Source organism: Ascaphus truei, chromosome 18, assembly GCF_040206685.1.
Source record: "Ascaphus truei isolate aAscTru1 chromosome 18, aAscTru1.hap1, whole genome shotgun sequence".
Taxonomy (NCBI): domain Eukaryota; kingdom Metazoa; phylum Chordata; class Amphibia; order Anura; family Ascaphidae; genus Ascaphus; species Ascaphus truei.
The window spans coordinates 29067848-29092705 of NC_134500.1; the positions used below are offsets into that span (position 1 = coordinate 29067848).

Consider the following 24858-nt stretch of genomic DNA (forward strand, 5'->3'; position numbering starts at 1 on the left):
TAACAATGTTTTAAAGACAGCCCATTTATCTTCTACATTTTTCCTGCAAACATCATCCCAATGTATTACTTGTAGATAAGTCCTCAGTTTATTAAAATCTGCGTTTCTAACTAGATGCTCGATAGTGGCGTCATGGAAGAAAATCACCCCCCCCCCCCTCTCTCTCTAGGCAGTCTGTAAAAAAACGGATAAACGAGGTGATGATTATGGAGAAGCTGATGGCTTTCCTGAAGCAATCCACTGAGGAATTCTATAGAACTTGGGACCGTTGGCTTGAGAGTGAAGGTGAGACGAGGACTGCTATGCCGGAATAATCTTGTCTGACCCCTTCCGAGCGAGTAGCAAGCAGGAGATGTGTGTGATATTTCTCAAGAGCCATGGTGGATAAGGGTGGATAGGGGTGGATAGTGGTGATTGTGGGTGATTCTTTCCCTGCTAATCTCCTGTATCTTTTTGTTCATTTTTGACCCTCCCTATACTTAGATGAAGTGCGGCTATGCCTAGGGTCTGTCCAAGTTAGTCAGACATGTTTATACATGTTTATTTAGGCTGTCCGCAATAGGTGGTGTCTGGTTTATGTAAATGGCCATCCCTATGATTATTCTTCTGATACCCACATGTATGATTATTATTATTATTTTGATACCCACATGTATGATTATTATTATTCTGATACCCACATGTATGATTATTATTATTATTCTGATACCCACATGTATGACTATTCTTCCGATACCCACATGTATGATTATTATTATTCTGATACCCACATGTATGTTTATTCTTCCGATACCCACATGTATGATTATTATTATTCTGATACCCACATGTATGACTATTCTTCTGATACCCACATGTATGATTATTATTCTTCTGATACCCACATGTATGATTATTATTATTATTATTTTGATACCCACATGTATGATTATTATTCTTCTGATACCCACATGTATGATTATTATTATTATTCTGATACCCACATGTATGACTATTCTTCTGATACCCACATGTATACTATATACTGGACACCTAACAAGCTCCTATTGAACCCCCAAAATAACCACAACATATATATAAGCATATGAGTTTCACAGAGGAGTGTCAATCAGACTTAGAACTTTGCAACTAATATTGACAGATTTACTATAAATCATTCTTCCTGTTATTACACAGGTTATTAAGAATTTATATTAGCGTTAGGGACCCCTGAATTGTGGTCTGCCGTGACGTTGGCTCAGGGGCTTACAACAATTTTAGCCAAAAATGTCAAACTAAAAGACCATTTTACTTAATAGATATTTATACATATATATTTAGGCACTGTACCGTGTATAATTTTCACTGGATGTGCTAAAACTGAGCTTTGTCTGTGTTTTATGTGATACCCACATGTATCATTATTATTCTGATACCCACATGTATGTTTATTCTTCCGATACCCACATGTATGATTATTATTATTATTATTCTGGTACCCACATGTATGATTATTATTCTGATACCCGCATGTATGATTATTATTCTGATACCCACATGTATGATTATTCTTCTGATACCCACATGTATGATTATTATTATTCTTCTGATACCCACATGTATGATTATTCTTCTGATACCCACATGTATGATTATTATTATTATTATTCTGGTACCCACATGTATGATTATTATTCTGATACCCACATGTATGATTATTATTCTGATACCCACATGTATGATTATTCTTCTGATACCCACATGTATGATTATTCTTCTGATACCCACATGTATGATTATTATTCTGATACCCCACATGTATGATTATTATTCTGATACCCACATGTATGATTATTATTCTGATACCCCACATGTATGATTATTATTCTGATACCCACATGTATGATTATTATTCTGATACCCCACATGTATGATTATTATTCTGATACCCACATGTATGATTATTATTCTGATACCCCACATGTATGATTATTCTTCTGATACCCACATGTATGATTATTATTCTGATACCCACATGTATGATTATTCTTCTGATACCCACATGAATGATTATTATTCTGATACCCACATGTATGATTATTATTATTATTCTGATACCCACATGTATAATTATTCTTCTGATACCCACATGTATGATTATTATTCTGATTCCCACATGTATGATTATTATTATTCTTCTGATACCCACATGTATGATTATTATTATTATTCTGATACCCCACATGTATGATTATTATTCTGATACCCCACATGTATGATTATTATTCTGATACCCACATGTATGATTATTCTTCTGATACCCACATGTATAATTATTCTTCTGATACCCACATGTATGATTATTATTATTATTCTGATACCCACATGTATAATTATTCTTCTGATACCCACATGTATGATTATTATTCTTCTGATACCCACGTGTATGATTATTATTCTGATACCCACGTGTATGATTATTATTCTGATACCCACATGTATGATTATTATTCTGATACCCACATGTATGATTATTATTCTGATACCCACATGTATGATTATTATTCTGATACCCACATGTATGATTATTATTCTGATACCCACATGTATGATTATTATTCTGATACCCCTTATTGTTTTATATTGTTAATTATCTCTTTTTTTTCTTCCCTTTTCCAGTTTTTGAAAAACCCAATCAAAAAATATCTTAAACACAAAAAATCTGCCTTTTTAAAGTTTAAGGTCTTTGTTGAACCCAAGTAATCTGTTTTTTGATCATTTTTTTTCAAATGAGACCATGTTATGATCACTGTTACCCAAATGTTCCAGGACTTGAATATTTGTTATTACTTCTACACTGTTTGATATGACCAAATCCAGTATTGCCCCTATCCTGGTTGGTTCCTCGATAATTTGGGTCATATAATTGTCTTTAAAAACCCCGAAAAACCTGTTTCCTTTTGTTGTAACGCTAATCTCATTGCCCAGAGTCTATGTCTGGATAATTAAAATCACCCATTATGCAAACATGACCCAGTTTTGATGCCTTCTCCATATGCAAAAGGAAATGTATTTCTTTTGAACACTTAAGATTTTACAGAACATCTTCTGATTTTTTTTAACCAAATATTTATCCCGATAAATGTATCGATATCGTTATCGTGGTTTACTTGTTATCGCCCTCCCTGTGATTTCTACCCCAGATACTCAGGGCCGTACAAGGACTGGATCTGGAATGGGCTGTAATGGGTCCCTTCCAGCGCGGACCGCGCCTTACGCAGTAGACATGGGCCACTGTACACAGAAGGCCTTGCGTCGTCCCCACCCACACGCACTGCCGTCACCGCCGCGCCTCACCTCAAAGCGCTCGTCCTCGCAGCGGTAAATGTGCTCCTCGTACTGCGTCTTCTTGGAACTGACAAAGGTGGAGTCTTCCGACCAGGAGGGGAAGGAAACCCACGTGTCATTCAGGACCTGTGTGGGGGAGAAAGCCCAGGAGGTGGAATAACCCTGCCACAGAACCGCCTAACACCCCCGCTACACCGCCGTGGAATCAGGATGTGAGGGGGCCGCCGGAGGTGGACCGCGGGTTTTCACAGCTCGGGAACCCCCCTTCCCCCGATTTCCAATAAAAGTATAAACTCCCCGGGAGATTTAAATGGACGACGTTGCAACTTCCCTGTGTGCCCCACGGAAACCCGGGAGATTTGGCGGCCATATTAAACCTTCGAAAGGGGGGCGCAACGCGCCATTATCTGCACTGGCAAATAGCTCGGGAACCAAGGGTTCCCTGGAGATGCAAATAACGTGGTGCAGCTCTGGTTCCCAGGCTGTTATAAGTGTGTGTGTGTGTGTGTGTGTGTGTGTGTGGGGGGTGTGTGTGTGTGGGGGGGGGGTGTGTGGGGGGGGGGTGCGTGGGGGTGTGTGTGTGGGGTGTGTGTGTGTGATGTGGGGGGGGGGGGGGGTGTGACAGCAGCCATTTTAATTTCCCTGAGACGTCAGCGTTTCGGCGCACAACCTGCAGCCCAGAATGCCACGGCAGCGCTGCTTTAGCAGTTTACATATATATCTCTCCCCCCCCCCCCTGATAGTGCCACTCCTCACCTCCTTGCACAGTGGCGTCCTGCCCGTGCACTTGGGCTGCTGGAAGCTCTTGGGGAGCGCCCGGTAGCTGGAGCCCAGGCGCTTACACGAGGCGTAGTCTATCTCCATGGCGATGCCCTCCGTGGCGCGTTCCTTGGGGAAGCTTTCCATGTGGGAGGACTCCTTGTAACCCAGAAAGTTCTTAAACCACGTGAACAGCTCCGGAAACTTCCTGCAGGAGGGGGGGGGGGGGGGGGTGGGGGTTAAGAGACGGTCAGGGGTGGGGGAAGATGGACTCCCCCACCACAAATCTAGGGACACTGGTGCGGATTGTGGGGGCAGGCAGAGTATGTGGGGGGGGGGGGGGGGCAGGCAGAGTATGGCTTTCGCACTGTACTAAGTTAGGGGTCCTCAAATCTCAGACCCCCGGTTTAGCGATCCCGCGCTGGGGGGGGGGGGCAGAGTATGTGGGGGGAGGGCAGAGTATGTGGGGGGAGGGCAGAGTATGTGGGGGGAGGGCAGAGTATGTGGGGGGAGGGCAGAGTATGTGGGGGGAGGGCAGGGTATGTGGGGGGAGGGCAGGGTATGTGGGGGGAGGGCAGAGTATGTGGGGGGGGGGGGCAGAGTATGTGGGGGGAGGGCAGAGTATGTGGGGGGAGGGCAGAGTATGTGGGGGGAGGGCAGAGTATGTGGGGGGAGGGCAGGGTATGTGGGGGGAGGGCAGGGTATGTGGGGGGGGGCAGAGTATGTGGGGGGGGGGCAGAGTATGTGGGGGGAGGGCAGAGTATGTGGGGGGAGGGCAGAGTATGTGGGGGGAGGGCAGAGTATGTGGGGGGAGGGCAGAGTATGTGGGGGGAGGGCAGGGTATGTGGGGGGAGGGCAGAGTATGTGGGGGGAGGGCAGAGTATGTGGGGGGAGGGCAGAGTATGTGGGGGGAGGGCAGAGTATGTGGGGGGAGGGCAGGGTATGTGGGGGGAGGGCAGAGTATGTGGGGGGAGGGCAGAGTATGTGGGGGGAGGGCAGAGTATGTGGGGGGAGGGCAGAGTATGTGGGGGGAGGGCAGAGTATGTGGGGGGGGGGGGGTGATAATACTCTGTCAGCCAGTCGCACATGCCCGGTGAGCTCCGCCCCTCTGTTTGCAGAGTAACGCTGCCGCCATCACTAGCCTCGCGGACAAACAGAAGTATCAGACACGCGCGGCTCCCGGAAACAGAGATATTTATCACAGGATAACAAGCAGCAGCAATGTAAAGCGCTAATCCACACGCTCTCCCCCCCCCAGGATTGAAGCAGGGGTGTCTTTGGCGCTGAACCCCGTTAACCTCTGCTCCGGGGACCCCTGCTTCCGGAGATTCTTACCTCCCATATGGGGTGGCGGTACATTTCACATTAAGGCGGCGTTTGAACGCTCCCGCGCCCTGGTGATGTCAGGTGCGGCTTCCTATTGGCCGGCGTGACGCGGCAGCTTTAAACGTGACCGCCCAGATAACTCAGCTGGAGCGGCTCCCAGCACTTACTGCGGAGGTAAGTATCCCCGGGAGCAGGGGGTCCCCAGAGCTAAGATTATGGAGGTTCAGCTCCGGAGACCCCCTGCTTCAATCCTGGGTACAAGATGTTTTAAGGGGATTGAAGCTCAGTGCGGGAACGCAGCACACTTCTGAGTTCGTTTTGACCCCCGTAAATTGAACTGCCCCCCAAAATTCTTTAGCATCGATATCTCTCTGAAAAGGGGGATCTCTAGAGGAACGTTTCAAGGGAGAGTGCTGCAACAAGAGGTGGTTCTGCCACGCGGGAGGCTCAGGGGAGATGCGGGGAAGGACGTCTTCACAGGAAGGGTGGTGGGTACGTGGATTAGCCTCCCAGCGGAAGTGGTAGTGCTAATCTAGTGAAGGAAAAGGGCTTGATAGGAGTGTGGGCAGACACGGGGGGTGGGGGGGGGGGAGTGTGGGCAGACACAGGGGGGTGGGGGGGGAGTGTGGGCAGACACAGGGGGGTGGGGGGGGAGTGTGTATAGACACAGGGGGGTGGGGGGGGAGTGTGTATAGACACAGGGGGGTGGGGGGGAGTGTGGGCAGACACGGGGGGCGTGGGGGGGGGGGAGTGTGGGCAGACACGGGGGGGTGGGGGGGGGGAGTGTGGGCAGACACGGGGGGGTGGGGGGGGGAGTGTGGGCAGACACGGGGGTGGGGGGGGAGTGTGGGCAGACACGGGGGGTGGGGGGGGAGTGTGGGCAGACACGGGGGGGGGAGTGTGGGCAGACACGGGGGGGTGGGGGGAGTGTGGGCAGACACGGGGGGGTGGAGGGGGGGTGTGGGCAGACACGGGGGGGGTGAGTGTGGGCAGACACGGGGGGGTGGGGGGGTGAGTGTGGGCAGACACGGGGGGGAGTGTGGGCAGACACGGGGGGTGGGGGGGGGGGGTGTGGGCAGACACGGGGGGTGGGGGGGGGAGTGTGGGCAGACACGGGGAGTGGGGGGGGGAGTGTGGGCAGACACGGGGGTGGGGGGGGGGGGAGTATGGGCAGACACGGGGGGGTGGGGGGGAGTATGGGCAGACACGGGGGGGTGGGGGGGAGTGTGGGCAGACACGGGGGGGGGAGTGTGGGCAGACACGGGGGGGGAGTGTGGGCAGACACGGGGGGAGGGGGGGAATGTGGGCAGACCCGGGGGGGGGAGGGAGTGTGGGCAGACACAGGGGGGGGGGGGGGAGTGTGGGCAGACACGGGGGGGGGGGAGTGTGGGCAGACACGGGGGGGGAGTGTGGGCAGACACACAGGGGGAGGGGGGGGAATGTGGGCAGACCCGGGGGGGGGGAGTGTGGGCAGACACGGGGGGGGGGAGTGTGGACAGACACACGGGGGGAGGGGGGGAATGTGGGCAGACCTGGGGGGGGAGGGAGTGTGGGCAGACACGGGGGGGGGAGTGTGGGCAGACACGGGGGGGGGAGTGTGGGCAGACACACAGGGGGAGGGGGGGAATGTGGGCAGACACCCGGGGGGGGGGGGGGGGGGGAGTGTGGGCAGACACGGGGGGGAGTGTGGACAGACACACGGGGGGAGGGGGGGGAATGTGGGCAGACCCGGGGGGGGGGGGGAGGGAGTGTGGGCAGACCCGGGGGGGGGGGGGGGGGGGGGGGGGGAGTGTGGGCAGACACGGGGGGGAGTGTGGGCAGACACGGGGGGGGGAGTGTGGGCAGACACGGGGGGGGGAGTGTGGGCAGACACGGGGGGGGGGAGTGTGGGCAGACACGGGGGGGGGAGTGTGGGCAGACACGGGGGGGGGGGAGTGTGGACAGACACACGGGGGAGGGGGGGGAATGTGGGCAGACCCGGGGGGGGGGGGGGGGGAGAGTGTGGGCAGACACGGGGAGGTGTGTGGGAGAGAAATGGGGGGAAGAGTGTGGGACAGATACAGGGGGGGAGGGTGGGACAGATACAGGGGGGGAGGGTGGGACAGATACAGGGGGGGAGGGTGGGACAGATACAGGGGGGGAGGGTGGGACAGATACAGGGGGGGAGGGTGGGACAGATACAGGGGGGGAGGGTGGGACAGATACAGGGGGGGAGGGTGGGACAGATACAGGGGGGGAGGGTGGGACAGATACAGGGGGGGAGGGTGGGACAGATACAGGGGGGGAGGGTGGGACAGATACAGGGGGGAGGGGGGGACAGATACAGGGGGGGAGGGTGGGACAGATACACATCAGATACAGGGGGGAGGGTGGGACAGATACAGGGGGGAGGGTGGGACAAATACGGGGGGAGGGTGGGACAGATACGGGGGGAGGGTGGGACAGATACAGGGGGGGAGGGTGGGACAGATACAGGGGGGGAGGGTGGGACAGATACAGGGGGGGAGGGTGGGACAGATACAGGGGGAGGGTGGGAGAGATACGGGGGGAGGGTGGGACAGATACGGGGGGAGGGTGGGACAGATACGGGGGGGAGGGTGGGACAGATACGGGAGGAGGGGGAGGGTGGGACAGATACGGGAGGAGGGGGAGGGTGGGACAGATACGGTGGGGGGGGGGGTGTGCAGACACGGGGGAGTGTGGGAGAGATACAGGGGGGGAAGTGTGGGAGAGATGAGAGATACGGGGGGAGGGTGGGACAGATACGGAGGGGAGGGAGGGACAGACACGGGGGGGGGGGGAGTGTGGGCAGACACGGGGGGGAGTGTGGGCAGACACGGGGGGGGGAGTGTGGGCAGACACGGGGGGGGGAGTGTGGGCAGACACGGGGGGGGGAGTGTGGGCAGACACGGGGGGGGGAGTGTGGGCAGACACGGGGGGGGGGAGTGTGGACAGACACACGGGGGAGGGGGGGGAATGTGGGCAGACCCGGGGGGGGGAGAGTGTGGGCAGACACGGGGAGGTGTGTGGGAGAGAAATGGGGGGAAGAGTGTGGGACAGATACAGGGGGGGAGGGTGGGACAGATACAGGGGGGGAGGGTGGGACAGATACAGGGGGGGAGGGTGGGACAGATACAGGGGGGGAGGGTGGGACAGATACAGGGGGGGAGGGTGGGACAGATACAGGGGGGGAGGGTGGGACAGATACAGGGGGGGGGGGGGACAGATACACATCAGATACAGGGGGGAGGGTGGGACAGATACAGGGGGGAGGGTGGGACAAATACGGGGGGAGGGTGGGACAGATACGGGGGGAGGGTGGGACAGATACAGGGGGGGAGGGTGGGACAGATACAGGGGGGGAGGGTGGGACAGATACAGGGGGAGGGTGGGAGAGATACGGGGGGAGGGTGGGACAGATACGGGGGGAGGGTGGGACAGATACGGGGGGAGGGTGGGACAGATACGGGAGGAGGGGGAGGGTGGGACAGATACGGGAGGAGGGGGAGGGTGGGACAGATACGGTGGGGGGGGGTGTGCAGACACGGGGGAGTGTGGGAGAGATACAGGGGGGGAAGTGTGGGAGAGATGAGAGATACGGGGGGAGGGTGGGACAGATACGGAGGGGAGGGAGGGACAGACACGGGGAAGGAGTGTGGGACAGATACAGGTGGGGGGGGGAGTGTGGGACAGATACAGGTGGGGGGGGAGTGTGGGACAGATACAGGTGGGGGGGAGTGTGGGACAGATACAGGTGGGGGGGAGTGTGGGACAGATACAGGGGGGGAAAGTGTGGGACAGATACAGGGGGGGAAGTGTGGGACAGATACAGGGGGGGAGTGTGGGACAGATACAGGGGGGGAGTGTGGGACAGACACAGGGAGGGGGAGTGTGGGACAGATACAGGGGGGGGGAGTGTGGGATAGACACAGGGGGGGGAGTGTTGGATAGATACAGGGGGGGGTGGGACAGATACAGGGGGGGGAGTGTGGGATAGATACAGGGTGGAGTGTGGGATAGATACAGGGGGGGGTGGGACAGATACAGGGGGGGAGGTAGAGTGTGGGACAGATAGAGAGTGGGGGGGGAGTGTGGGACAGATACAGGGGGGGAGTGTGGAACAGATACAGGGGGGGAGTGTGGGACAGACACAGAGAGGGGGAGTGTGGGATAGACACAGGGGGGGGGAGTGTGGGATAGACACAGGGGGGGGAGTGTGGGATAGATACGGGGTGGAGTGTGGGATAGATACAGGGGGGGGTGGGACAGATACAGGGGGGGAGGTAGAGTGTGGGACAGATACAGAGTGGGGGGGAGTGTGGGACAGATACAGGGGGGGGAGGGAGAGTGCAGGACAGAGACAGAGGGGGGGGGAGTGTGGGACAGATACAGGGGGGGGAGTGTGGGACAGATACAGGGGGGGGAGGGAGAGTGTGGGACAGATACAGAGGGGGGGAGTGTGGGACAGATACAGGGGGGGAGGGAGAGTGTGGGACAGATACAGAGTGGGGGGGAGTGTGGGACAGATACAGAGTGGGGGGGAGTGTGGGACAGATACAGAGGGGGGGAGTGTGGGACAGATACAGAGGGGGGGGGAGTGTGGGACAGATACAGGGGGGGGAGGGAGAGTGTGGGACAGATACAGAGGGGGGGGAGTGTGGGACAGATACAGAGTGGGGGGGGAAGTGTGGGACAGATACAGGGGGGGGAGGGAGAGTGTGGGACAGATACAGGGGGGGAGGGGGGGACAGATACAGGGGGGGGAGGGAGAGTGTGGGACAGATACAGAGTGGGGGGGGAGTGTGGGACAGATACAGGGGGGGGGGGGAGGGAGAGTGTGGGACAGATACAGAGGGGGGGGAGTGTGGGACAGATACAGGGGGGGAGAGTGTGGGACAGATACAGAGTGGGGGGAGTGTGGGACAGATACAGAGGGGGGGGAGTGTGGGACAGATACAGAGGGGGGGGAGTGTGGGACAGATACAGGGGGGGGAGGGAGAGTGTGGGACAGATACAGAGTGGGGGGGGGGGAGTGTGGGACAGATACAGAGGGGGGAGGGAGAGTGTGGGACAGATACAAAGGGGGGAGGGAGAGTGTGGGACAGATACAGAGTGGGGGGGGAAGTGTGGGACAGATACAGAGTGGGGGGGGAAGTGTGGGACAGATACAGGGGGGGAGAGTGTGGGACAGATACAGAGGGGGGGGGGAGTGTGGGACAGATACAGAGGGGGGAGGGAGAGTGTGGGACAGATACAGAGGGGGGAGGGAGAGTGTGGGACAGATACAGGGGGGGAGGGAGTGTGGGACAGATACAGGGGGGGAGGGAGAGTGGGACAGATACAGGGGGAGGGAGAGTTTGGGACAGATACAGGGGGGAGGGAGAGTGTGGGACAGATATAGGGGGGGGGGGAGTGTGGGACAGATACAGGGGGAGGGGGAGTGTGGGACAGATACAGGGGGGGGAGTGTGGGACAGATACAGGGGGAGGGGGAGTGTGGGACAGATACAGGGGGGGGAGTGTGGGACAGATACAGGGGGGGGAGTGTGGGACAGATACAGGGGGGGGGGGAGTGTGGGACAGATACAGGGGGGGGAGTGTGTGGGACAGGTACAGGGGGGGGGGGGGGAGTGTGTGGGACAGATACAGGGGGGGGAGTGTGGGACAGATACAGAGGGGGGAGGGAGAGTGTGGGACAGATACAGAGTGGGGGGGAGTGTGGGACAGATAGAGAGGGGGGAGGGAGAGTGTGGGACAGATACAGGGGGGGGGAGTGTGGGCAGACACGGGGGGTGGGGGGGGGGGAGTGTGGGCAGACACAGGGGGGTGGGGGGGGGAGTGTGGGCAGACACAGGGGGGTGGGGGGGGAGTGTGTATAGACACAGGGGGGTGGGGGGGGAGTGTGTATAGACACAGGGGGGTGGGGGGGAGTGTGGGCAGACACGGGGGGGTGGGGGGGGGGGGAGTGTGGGCAGACACGGGGGGGTGGGGGGGGGGAGTGTGGGCAGACACGGGGGGGTGGGGGGGGGAGTGTGGGCAGACACGGGGGTGGGGGGGGAGTGTGGGCAGACACGGGGGGTGGGGGGGGAGTGTGGGCAGACACGGGGGGGGGAGTGTGGGCAGACACGGGGGGGTGGGGGGAGTGTGGGCAGACACGGGGGGGTGGAGGGGGGGTGTGGGCAGACACGGGGGGGTGAGTGTGGGCAGACACGGGGGGGAGTGTGGGCAGACACGGGGGGTGGGGGGGGGGTGTGGGCAGACACGGGGGGGTGGGGGGGGGAGTGTGGGCAGACACGGGGAGTGGGGGGGGGAGTGTGGGCAGACACGGGGGTGGGGGGGGGGGGAGTATGGGCAGACACGGGGGGGTGGGGGGGAGTATGGGCAGACACGGGGGGGTGGGGGGGAGTGTGGGCAGACACGGGGGGGGGAGTGTGGGCAGACACGGGGGGGGAGTGTGGGCAGACACGGGGGGAGGGGGGGAATGTGGGCAGACCCGGGGGGGGGAGGGAGTGTGGGCAGACACAGGGGGGGGGGGGGGAGTGTGGGCAGACACGGGGGGGGGGAGTGTGGGCAGACACGGGGGGGGAGTGTGGGCAGACACACAGGGGGAGGGGGGGGAATGTGGGCAGACCCGGGGGGGGGGGGAGTGTGGGCAGACACGGGGGGGGGGAGTGTGGACAGACACACGGGGGGAGGGGGGGAATGTGGGCAGACCTGGGGGGGGAGGGAGTGTGGGCAGACACGGGGGGGGGAGTGTGGGCAGACACGGGGGGGGGAGTGTGGGCAGACACACAGGGGGAGGGGGGGAATGTGGGCAGACACCCGGGGGGGGGGGGGGGAGTGTGGGCAGACACGGGGGGGAGTGTGGACAGACACACGGGGGGAGGGGGGGGAATGTGGGCAGACCCGGGGGGGGGGGGGAGGGAGTGTGGGCAGACCCGGGGGGGGGGGGGGGGGGGGGGGGAGTGTGGGCAGACACGGGGGGGAGTGTGGGCAGACACGGGGGGGGAGTGTGGGCAGACACGGGGGGGGGAGTGTGGGCAGACACGGGGGGGGGGAGTGTGGGCAGACACGGGGGGGGGAGTGTGGGCAGACACGGGGGGGGGAGTGTGGACAGACACACGGGGGAGGGGGGGGAATGTGGGCAGACCCGGGGGGGGGGGGGGGGGAGAGTGTGGGCAGACACGGGGAGGTGTGTGGGAGAGAAATGGGGGGAAGAGTGTGGGACAGATACAGGGGGGGAGGGTGGGACAGATACAGGGGGGGAGGGTGGGACAGATACAGGGGGGGAGGGTGGGACAGATACAGGGGGGGAGGGTGGGACAGATACAGGGGGGGAGGGTGGGACAGATACAGGGGGGGAGGGTGGGACAGATACAGGGGGGGAGGGTGGGACAGATACAGGGGGGGAGGGTGGGACAGATACAGGGGGGAGGGGGGGACAGATACAGGGGGGGAGGGTGGGACAGATACACATCAGATACAGGGGGGAGGGTGGGACAGATACAGGGGGGAGGGTGGGACAAATACGGGGGGAGGGTGGGACAGATACGGGGGGAGGGTGGGACAGATACAGGGGGGGAGGGTGGGACAGATACAGGGGGGGAGGGTGGGACAGATACAGGGGGGGAGGGTGGGACAGATACAGGGGGAGGGTGGGAGAGATACGGGGGGAGGGTGGGACAGATACGGGGGGAGGGTGGGACAGATACGGGGGGAGGGTGGGACAGATACGGGAGGAGGGGGAGGGTGGGACAGATACGGGAGGAGGGGGAGGGTGGGACAGATACGGTGGGGGGGGGGTGTGCAGACACGGGGGAGTGTGGGAGAGATACAGGGGGGGAAGTGTGGGAGAGATGAGAGATACGGGGGGAGGGTGGGACAGATACGGAGGGGAGGGAGGGACAGACACGGGGGGGGGGGGAGTGTGGGCAGACACGGGGGGGAGTGTGGGCAGACACGGGGGGGGGAGTGTGGGCAGACACGGGGGGGGGAGTGTGGGCAGACACGGGGGGGGGAGTGTGGGCAGACACGGGGGGGGGAGTGTGGGCAGACACGGGGGGGGGAGTGTGGACAGACACACGGGGGAGGGGGGGGAATGTGGGCAGACCCGGGGGGGGGGGGGGGAGAGTGTGGGCAGACACGGGGAGGTGTGTGGGAGAGAAATGGGGGGAAGAGTGTGGGACAGATACAGGGGGGGAGGGTGGGACAGATACAGGGGGGGAGGGTGGGACAGATACAGGGGGGGAGGGTGGGACAGATACAGGGGGGGAGGGTGGGACAGATACAGGGGGGGAGGGTGGGACAGATACAGGGGGGGAGGGTGGGACAGATACAGGGGGGGAGGGTGGGACAGATACAGGGGGGGGGGGGACAGATACACATCAGATACAGGGGGGAGGGTGGGACAGATACAGGGGGGAGGGTGGGACAAATACGGGGGGAGGGTGGGACAGATACGGGGGGAGGGTGGGACAGATACAGGGGGGGAGGGTGGGACAGATACAGGGGGGGAGGGTGGGACAGATACAGGGGGAGGGTGGGAGAGATACGGGGGGAGGGTGGGACAGATACGGGGGGAGGGTGGGACAGATACGGGGGGAGGGTGGGACAGATACGGGAGGAGGGGGAGGGTGGGACAGATACGGGAGGAGGGGGAGGGTGGGACAGATACGGTGGGGGGGGGTGTGCAGACACGGGGGAGTGTGGGAGAGATACAGGGGGGGAAGTGTGGGAGAGATGAGAGATACGGGGGGAGGGTGGGACAGATACGGAGGGGAGGGAGGGACAGACACGGGGAAGGAGTGTGGGACAGATACAGGTGGGGGGGGGAGTGTGGGACAGATACAGGTGGGGGGGGAGTGTGGGACAGATACAGGTGGGGGGGAGTGTGGGACAGATACAGGTGGGGGGGAGTGTGGGACAGATACAGGGGGGGAAAGTGTGGGACAGATACAGGGGGGGAAGTGTGGGACAGATACAGGGGGGGAGTGTGGGACAGATACAGGGGGGGAGTGTGGGACAGACACAGGGAGGGGGAGTGTGGGACAGATACAGGGGGGGGGAGTGTGGGATAGACACAGGGGGGGAGTGTTGGATAGATACAGGGGGGGGTGGGACAGATACAGGGGGGGGAGTGTGGGATAGATACAGGGTGGAGTGTGGGATAGATACAGGGGGGGGTGGGACAGATACAGGGGGGGAGGTAGAGTGTGGGACAGATAGAGAGTGGGGGGGGAGTGTGGGACAGATACAGGGGGGGAGTGTGGAACAGATACAGGGGGGGAGTGTGGGACAGACACAGAGAGGGGGAGTGTGGGATAGACACAGGGGGGGGGAGTGTGGGATAGACACAGGGGGGGGAGTGTGGGATAGATACGGGGTGGAGTGTGGGATAGATACAGGGGGGGGTGGGACAGATACAGGGGGGGAGGTAGAGTGTGGGACAGATACAGAGTGGGGGGGAGTGTGGGACAGATACAGGGGGGGGAGGGAGAGTGCAGGACAGAGACAGAGGGGGGGGGAGTGTGGGACAGATACAGGGGGGGGAGTGTGGGACAGATACAGGGGGGGGAGGGAGAGTGTGGGACAGATACAGAGGGGGGGAGTGTGGGACAGATACAGGGGGGGAGGGAGAGTGTGGGACAGATACAGAGTGGGGGGGAGTGTGGGACAGATACAGAGTGGGGGGGAGTGTGGGACAGATACAGAGGGGGGGAGTGTGGGACAGATACAGAGGGGGGGGGAGTGTGGGACAGATACAGGGGGGGGAGGGAGAGTGTGGGACAGATACAGAGGGGGGGGAGTGTGGGACAGATACAGAGTGGGGGGGGAAGTGTGGGACAGATACAGGGGGGGGAGGGAGAGTGTGGGACAGATACAGGGGGGGAGGGGGGGACAGATACAGGGGGGGGAGGGAGAGTGTGGGACAGATACAGAGTGGGGGGGGAGTGTGGGACAGATACAGGGGGGGGGGGGGGAGGGAGAGTGTGGGACAGATACAGAGGGGGGGGAGTGTGGGACAGATACAGGGGGGGAGAGTGTGGGACAGATACAGAGTGGGGGGAGTGTGGGACAGATACAGAGGGGGGGGAGTGTGGGACAGATACAGAGGGGGGGGAGTGTGGGACAGATACAGGGGGGGGAGGGAGAGTGTGGGACAGATACAGAGTGGGGGGGGGGGAGTGTGGGACAGATACAGAGGGGGGAGGGAGAGTGTGGGACAGATACAAAGGGGGGAGGGAGAGTGTGGGACAGATACAGAGTGGGGGGGGAAGTGTGGGACAGATACAGGGGGGGAGAGTGTGGGACAGATACAGAGGGGGGGGGGGAGTGTGGGACAGATACAGAGGGGGGAGGGAGAGTGTGGGACAGATACAGAGGGGGGAGGGAGAGTGTGGGACAGATACAGGGGGGGAGGGAGTGTGGGACAGATACAGGGGGGGAGGGAGAGTGGGACAGATACAGGGGGAGGGAGAGTTTGGGACAGATACAGGGGGGAGGGAGAGTGTGGGACAGATATAGGGGGGGGGGAGTGTGGGACAGATACAGGGGGAGGGGGAGTGTGGGACAGATACAGGGGGGGGAGTGTGGGACAGATACAGGGGGAGGGGGAGTGTGGGACAGATACAGGGGGGGGAGTGTGGGACAGATACAGGGGGGGGAGTGTGGGACAGATACAGGGGGGGGGGGGAGTGTGGGACAGATACAGGGGGGGGAGTGTGTGGGACAGGTACAGGGGGGGGGGGGGGAGTGTGTGGGACAGATACAGGGGGGGGAGTGTGGGACAGATACAGAGGGGGGAGGGAGAGTGTGGGACAGATACAGAGTGGGGGGGAGTGTGGGACAGATAGAGAGGGGGGAGGGAGAGTGTGGGACAGATACAGGGGGGGGGAGTGTGGGACAGATACGGGGGGGGAGGGAGTGTGGGACAGATACAGGGGGGAGGGGGAGTGTGGGACAGATACAGAGTGGGGGGGAGTGTGGGACAGATACAGAGGGGGGAGGGAGAGTGTGGGACAGATACAGGGGGGGGAGTGTGGGACAGATACAGGGGGGGGAGGGAGTGTGGGACAGATACAGAGTGGGGGGGAGTGTGGGACAGATACAGAGGGGGGAGGGAGAGTGTGGGACAGATACAGGGGGGGGGGTGGCACAGATACAGGGGGGGAGGGAGTGTGGGACAGATACAGGGGGGAGGGGGAGTGTGGGACAGATACAGAGGGGGGGGTGTGGGACAGATACAGAGGGGGGAGGGAGAGTGTGGGACAGATACAGGGGGGGGGAGGGAGTGTGGGACAGATACAGGGGGGGGGGGGGGAGTGTGGGACAGATACAGGGGGGAGGGGGAGTGTGGGACAGATACAGAGGGGGGGGAGTGTGGGACAGATATGGGGGGGAGTGTGGGACAGATACAGGGGGGGGAGTGTGGGACAGATACAGAGTGGGGGGGAGTGTGGGACAGATACAGAGGGGGGAGGGAGAGTGTGGGACAGATACAGGGGGGGGAGGGAGTGTGGGACAGATACAGGGGGGAGGGGGAGTGTGGGACAGATACAGAGGGGGGGGGAGTGTGGGACAGATACAGGGGGGGAGGGAGAGTGTGGGACAGATACAGGGGGGGAGGGAGAGTGTGGGACAAATACAGAGGGGGGGGAGTGTGGGACAGATACAGGGGGGGAGGGAGAGTGTGGGACAGATACAGGGGGGGGGGGAGTGTGGGACAGATACAGGGGGGGAGGGAGAGTGTGGGACAAATACAGAGTGGGGGGGAGTGTGGGACAGATACAGAGGGGGGAGGGAGAGTGTGGGACAGATACAGGGGGGGGGGAGTGTGGGACAGATACAGGGGGGGGAGGGAGTGTGGGACAGATACAGGGGGGGGGAGTGTGGGACAGATACAGGGGGGGGAGGGAGTGTGGGACAGATACAGGGGGGGGAGGGAGAGTGTGGGACAGATACAGGGGGGAGGGGAGTGTGGGACAGATACAGGGGGGGGAGGGAGAGCGTGGGACAGATACAGGGGGGAGGCGCCTGGTTCTGATCTGCCGGGAACCTCCTGTGTCTTTGTGGAGAAGTTTCCTTTATCGGAACCTACAGAAGAACAACCAGCGTGAGACTGTTTCACTCTGGGGTCTTCACTAGGGCTGGGGGGCTCAACCCCGGTCCTCAAACCCCCCAACAGGTCAGGCTTTCAGGACATACCGCAGCACTGGTATCTCAGTCAGCCTGAGCCCCACGTGCTGAAGCAGGGATCCCCGGGAAAGCTGCCCTGTTGGGGGGTTTGGGGAGCGGGGAGGAGCACGCCCTCCCTCGGATACTCACGCCAGGAAGGGAGACACCAGCTGGACCAGCTCCGCCCGGGAAATCACCTCCTGGTTGAAGATCACCAGACAGCGCAGGAAATTGTCGTACGCCTCGGCGCTCCGCAGCGCTTTACGGACCTGAGCGGGGGGGGAGAACGGGTTTTACCAGTCGCAGGAACGGACAGGTCTCCGTGTCGGCACCGGAGAGATCTCTATTTATATAGCTCCATCCAGGTACACAGCCACGTCACCGCGGTGACACACGGGACATAAAAACAACACGTCATGGGAAGAAGCGCTACAGGCATGAGTAACATTAGGAAGAGGAGTCCCTGTCCCGAAGAGCTTACAATCTAATTGGTAGGTAGGAAGAACGAACAGAGACAGTAGGAGGGCGTTCTGGTAAGTGCATCTGCAGGGGTCCAAGCTTTATGTATCATGTATAGTATTAGCCACGGAGCTGCTCATATGCTTAATTAAGCAGGTGTGTCTTAAGGTGGATAGAGAGGGTGCTAGTCGGGTATTGAGGGGAAGGGCATTCCAGAGGTGTGGGGCAGAAAGTGAGAAAGGTTTAAGGTGGGAGAGGGCTTTAGATACAAAGGGGGTAGAGAGAAGACATCCTTAAGCAGAACGCAAAAGTCGGGCAGATGTATAGAGAGAAATTAGGGCAGAGATATAAGGAGGGGCAGAGGAGGGTATAGTGAGATATTAGGGTGAGATGTGAGGAGGGGCAGAGGAGGTATAGTGAGATATTAGGGTGAGATGTAAGGGGGGGCAGAGGAGGTATAGTGAGATATTAGGGTGAGATGTAAGGAGGGGCAGAGGAGGGTATAGTGAGATATTAGGGTGAGATGTAAGGAGGGGCAGAGGAGGGTATAGGGAGATATTAGGGTGAGATGTAAGGAGGGGCAGAGGAGGGTATAGGGAGATATTAGGGTGAGATGTAAGGAGGGGCAGAGGAGGGTATAGGGAGATATTAGGGTGAGATGTAAGGAGGGGCAGAGGAGGGTATAGTGAGATATTAGGGTGAGATGTAAGGAGGGGCAGAGGAGGGTATAGTGAGATATTAGTGTGAGATGTAAGGAGGGGCAGAGGAGGGTACAGTGAGATATTAGGGTGAGATGTAAGGAGGGGCAGAGGAGGGTATAGTGAGATATTAGGGTGAGATGTAAGGAGGGGCAGAGGAGGGTATAGTGAGATATTAGGGTGAGATGTAAGGTGGGGCAGAGGAGGGTATAGTGAGATATTAGGGGGAGATGTAAGGTGGGGCAGAGGAGGGTATAGTGAGATATTAGGGGGAGATGTAAGGTGGGGCAGAGGAGGGTATAGTGAGATATTAGGGGGAGATGTAAGGTGGGGCAGAGGAGGGTATAGTGAGATATTAGGGTGAGATGTAAGGAGGGGCAGAGGAGGGTATAGTGAGATATTAGGGTGAGATGTAAGGAGGGGCCGAGGAGGGTATAGTGAGATTTTAGGGTGAGATGTAAGGAGGGGCAGAGGAGGGTATAGTGAGATATTAGGGTGAGATGTAAGGAGGGGCAGAGGAGGGTATAGTGAGATATTAGTGTGAGATGTAAGGAGGGGCAGAGGAGGGTACAGTGAGATATTAGGGTGAGATGTAAGGAGGGGCAGAGGAGGGTATAGTGAGATATTAGGGTGAGATGTAAGGAGGGGCAGAGGAGGGTATAGTGAGATATTAGGGTGAGATGTAAGGTGGGGCAGAGGAGGGTATAGTGAGATATTAGGGGGAGATGTAAGGTGGGGCAGAGGAGGGTATAGTGAGATATTAGGATGAGATGTAAGGAGGAGCAGAGGAGGGCATAGTGAGATATTAGTGTGAGATGTAATGTGGGGCAGAGGAGGGTATAGTGAGATATTAGGGTGAGATGTAAGGAGGGGCAGAGGAGGGTATAGTGAGATATTAGGGTGAGATGTAATGTGGGGCAGAGGAGGGTATAGTGAGATATTAGGGTGAGATGTAAGGAGGGGCAGAGGAGGGTATAGTGAGATATTAGGGTGAGATGTAAGGAGGAGCAGAGGAGGGTATAGTGAGATATTAGGGTGAGATGTAAGGAGGGGCAGAGGAGTGTATAGTGAGATATTAGGGTGAGATGTAAGGAGGAGCAGAGGAGAGTATAGTGAGATATTAGGGGAGATGTAAGGAGGGGCAGAGGAGGGTATAGTGAGATATTAGGGATGAGATGTAAGGAGGGGCAGAGGAGGGGATAGTGAGATATTAGGGTGAGATGTAAGGAGGGGCAGAGGAGGGTATAGTGAGATATTAGTGTGAGATGTAAGGAGGGGCAGAGGAGGGTACAGTGAGATATTAGGGTGAGATGTAAGGAGGGGCAGAGTAGGGTATAGTGAGATATTAGGGATGAGATGTAAGGAGCGGCAGAGGAGGGGATAGTGAGATATTAGGGTGAGATGTAAGGAGGGGCAGAGGAGGGTATAGTGAGATATTAGGGTGAGATGTAAGGAGGGGCAGAGGAGGGTATAGTGAGATATTAGGGTGAGATGTAAGGAGGGGCAGAGGAGGGTATAGTGAGATATTAGGATGAGATGTAAGGAGGAGCAGAGGAGGGTATAGTGAGATATTAGTGTGAGATGTAATGTGGGGCAGAGGAGGGTATAGTGAGATATTAGGGTGAGATGTAAGGAGGAGCAGAGGAGGGTATAGTGAGATATTAGGGTGAGATGTAAGGAGGGGCAGAGGAGTGTATAGTGAGATATTAGGGTGAGATGTAAGGAGGAGCAGAGGAGGGATAGTGAGATATTAGGGTGAGATGTAAGGAGGGGCAGAGGAGGGTATAGTGAGATATTAGGGTGAGATGTAAGGAGGAGCAGAGGAGGGTATAGTGAGATATTAGGGTGAGATGTAAGGAGGGGCAGAGGAGTGTATAGTGAGATATTAGGGTGAGATGTAAGGAGGAGCAGAGGAGGGGATAGTGAGATATTAGGGTGAGATGTAAGGAGGGGCAGAGGAGGGTATAGTGAGATATTAGGGTGAGATGTAAGGAGGGGCAGAGGAGGGTATAGTGAGATATTAGTGTGAGATGTAAGGAGGGGCAGAGGAGGGTACAGTGAGATATTAGGGTGAGATGTAAGGAGGGGCAGAGGAGGGTATAGTGAGATATTAGGGTGAGATGTAAGGAGGGGCAGAGGAGGGTATAGTGAGATATTAGGGTGAGATGTAAGGTGGGGCAGAGGAGGGTATAGTGAGATATTAGGGTGAGATGTAAGGAGGGGCAGAGGAGGGTATAGTGAGATATTGGTGTGAGATGTAAGGAGGGGCAGAGGAGGGTATAGTGAGATATTAGGGTGAGATGTAAGGAGGGGCAGAGGAGGGTATAGTGAGATATTAGGGTGAGATGTAAGGAGGGGCAGAGGAGGGTATAGTGAGATTTTAGGGTGAGATGTAAGGAGGGGCAGAGGAGGGTATAGTGAGATATTAGGGTGAGATGTAAGGAGGGGCAGAGGAGGGTATAGTGAGATATTAGGGTGAGATGTAAGGAGGGGCAGAGGAGGGTATAGTGAGATATTAGGGTGAGATGTAAGGAGGGGCAGAGGAGGGTATAGTGAGATATTAGGGTGAGATGTAAGGAGGGGCAGAGGAGGGGATAGTGAGATATTAGGGTGAGATGTAAGGAGGGGCAGAGGAGGGTATAGTGAGATATTAGTGTGAGATGTAAGGAGGGGCAGAGGAGGGTATAGTGAGATATTAGTGTGAGATGTAAGGAGGGGCAGAGGAGGGTACAGTGAGATATTAGGGTGAGATGTAAGGAGGAGCAGAGGAGGGGATAGTGAGATATTAGGGTGAGATGTAAGGAGGGGCAGAGGAGGGTATAGTGAGATATTAGGGTGAGATGTAAGGAGGGGCAGAGAAGGGTATAGTGAGATATTAGGGTGAGATGTAAGGAGGGGCAGAGGAGGGTATAGTGAGATATTAGGGTGAGATGTAAGGAGGGGCAGAGGAGGGTATAGTGAGATATTAGGGTGAGATGTAAGGAGGGGCAGAGGAGGGTATAGTGAGATATTAGGGTGAGATGTAAGGAGGGGCAGAGGAGGGTATAGTGAGATATTAGGGTGAGATGTAAGGAGGGGCAGAGGAGGGTATAGCGAGATATTAGGGTGAGATGTAAGGAGGGGCAGAGGAGGGTATAGTGAGATATTGGTGTGAGATGTAAGGAGGGGCAGAGGAGGGTATAGTGAGATATTAGGGTGAGATGTAAGGAGGGGCAGAGGAGGGTATAGTGAGATATTAGGGTGAGATGTAAGGAGGGGCAGAGGAGGGTATAGTGAGATATTAGGGTGAGATGTAAGGTGGGGCAGAGGAGGGTATAGTGAGATATTAGGGTGAGATGTAAGGAGGGGCAGAGGAGGGTATAGTGAGATATTGGTGTGAGATGTAAGGAGGGGCAGAGGAGGGTATAGTGAGATATTAGGGTGAGATGTAAGGAGGGGCAGAGGAGGGTATAGTGAGATATTAGGGTGAGATGTAAGGAGGGGCAGAGGAGGGTATAGTGAGATTTTAGGGTGAGAAGTAAGGAGGGGCAGAGGAGGGTATAGTGAGATATTAGGGTGAGATGTAAGGAGGGGCAGAGGAGGGTATAGTGAGATATTAGGGCGAGATGTAAGGTGGGGCAGAGGAGGGTATAGTGAGATATTAGGGGGAGATGTAAGGTGGGGCAGAGGAGGGTATAGTGAGATATTAGGGTGAGATGTAAGGAGGAGCAGAGGAGGGTATAGTGAGATATTAGTGTGAGATGTAATGTGGGGCAGAGGAGGGTATAGTGAGATATTAGGGTGAGATGTAAGGAGGAGCAGAGGAGGGTATAGTGAGATATTAGGGTGAGATGTAAGGAGGGGCAGAGGAGTGTATAGTGAGATATTAGGGTGAGATGTAAGGAGGAGCAGAGGAGAGTATAGTGAGATATTAGGGGAGATGTAAGGAGGGGCAGAGGAGAGTATAGTGAGATATTAGCGATGAGATGTAAGGAGCGGCAGAGGAGGGGATAGTGAGATATTAGGGTGAGATGTAAGGAGGGGCAGAGGAGGGTATAGTGAGATATTAGTGTGAGATGTAAGGAGGGGCAGAGGAGGGTACAGTGAGATATTAGGGTGAGATGTAAGGAGGAGCAGAGGAGGGGATAGTGAGATATTAGGGTGAGATGTAAGGAGGGGCAGAGGAGGGTATAGTGAGATATTAGGGTGAGATGTAAGGAGTGGCAGAGGAGGGGATAGTGAGATATTAGGGTGAGATGTAAGGAGGGGCAGAGGAGGGTATAGTGAGATATTAGGGTGAGATGTAAGGAGGGGCAGAGGAGGGTACAGTGAGATATTAGGGTGAGATGTAAGGGGGGCAGAGGAGAGTATAGTGAGATATTAGGGTGAGATGTAAGGAGTGGCAGAGGAGGGGATAGTGAGATATTAGGGTGAGATGTAAGGAGGGGCAGAGGAGGGTATAGTGAGATATTAGTGTGAGATGTAAGGAGGGGCAGAGGAGGGTACAGTGAGATATTAGGGTGAGATGTAAGGAGGGGCAGAGGAGGGTATAGTGAGATATTAGGGTGAGATGTAAGGAGGGGCAGAGGAGGGTATAGTGAGATTTTAGGGTGAGATGTAAGGAGGGGCAGAGTAGGGTATAGTGAGATATTAGGGTGAGATGTAAGGAGGGGCAGAGGAGGGTATAGTGAGATATTAGGGTGAGATGTAAGGAGGGGCAGAGGAGGGTATAATGAGATATTAGGGTGAGATGTAAGGAGGGGCAGAGGAGGGTATAGTGAGATATTAGGGTGAGATGTAAGGAGGGGCAGAGTAGGGTATAGTGAGATATTAGGGTGAGATGTAAGGAGGGGCAGAGGAGGGTATAGTGAGATATTAGGGTGAGATGTAAGGAGGGGCAGAGGAGGGTATAGTGAGATATTAGGGTGAGATGTAAGGGGGGGCAGAGGAGGGTATAGTGAGATATTAGTGTGAGATGTAAGGAGGGGCAGAGGAGGGTACAGTGAGATATTAGGGTGAGATGTAAGGAGGGGCAGAGGAGGGTATAGTGAGATATTAGGGTGAGATGTAAGGTGGGGCAGAGGAGGGTATAGTGAGATATTACTGTGAGATGTAAGGGGGGCAGAGGAGGGTATAGTGAGATATTAGGGATGAGATGTAAGGAGGGGCAGAGGAGGGTATAGTGAGATATTAGGGTGAGATGTAAGGTGGGGCAGAGGAGGGTATAGTGAGATATTAGGGATGAGATGTAAGGAGGAGCAGAGGAGGGTATAGTGAGATATTAGGGTGAGATGTAAGGAGGGGCAGAGTAGGGTATAGTGAGATATTAGGGTGAGATGTAAGGTGGGGCAGAGGAGGGTATAGTGAGATATTAGGGTGAGATGTAAGGAGGGGCAGAAGAGTGTATAGTGAGATATTAGGGTGAGATGTAAGGAGGGGCAGAGGAGGGTATAGTGAGATTAGGGCGAGATGTAAGGAGGGGCAGAGGAGGGTATAGTGAGATATTAGGGTGAGATGTAAGGAGGGGCAGAGGAGGGTATAGGGAGATATTAGGGTGAGATGTAAGGAGGGGCAGAGGAGGGTATAGTGAGATATTAGGGTGAGATGTAAGGAGGGGCAGAGGAGGGTATAGTGAGATATTAGGGTGAGATGTAAGGAGGGGCAGAGGAGGGTATAGTGAGATATTAGGGTGAGATGTAAGGAGGGCAGAGGAGGGTATAGTGAGATATTAGGGATGAGATGTAAGGAGGGGCAGAGGAGGGTATAGTGAGATATTAGGGTGAGATGTAAGGCGGGGCAGAGGAGGGTATAGTGAGATATTAGTGTGAGATGTAAGGAGGGGCAGAGGAGGGTACAGTGAGATATTAGGGTGAGATGTAAGGAGGGGCAGAGGAGGGTATAGTGAGATATTAGGGTGAGATGTAAGGAGGGGCAGAGGAGGGTATAGTGAGATATTAGGGTGAGATGTAAGGTGGGGCAGAGGAGGGTATAGTGAGATATTAGGGGGAGATGTAAGGTGGGGCAGAGGAGGGTATAGTGAGATATTAGGGTGAGATGTAAGGAGGGGCAGAGGAGAGTATAGTGAGATATTAGTGTGAGATGTAAGGAGGGGCAGAGGAGGGTATAGTGAGATATTA

The 24858-nt window shown here is 56.8% G+C and overlaps 1 protein-coding gene across 1 annotated transcript in view; it reads right to left on the reverse strand.

Moving 5' to 3' along the window:
• SIN3A (SIN3 transcription regulator family member A) overlaps positions 1–24858 on the reverse strand; it is a 105073-nt gene that overhangs the window by 51958 nt on the left and 28257 nt on the right. Inside the window, exons 7-9 of the mRNA XM_075575995.1 lie at positions 17736–17854; positions 4084–4294; positions 3337–3453 (exon numbers count right to left, since the gene is read on the reverse strand). Of these exons, the coding sequence (XP_075432110.1) occupies positions 3337–3453; positions 4084–4294; positions 17736–17854 (447 nt within the window). The remainder of the gene's footprint in view (positions 1–3336; positions 3454–4083; positions 4295–17735; positions 17855–24858) is intronic.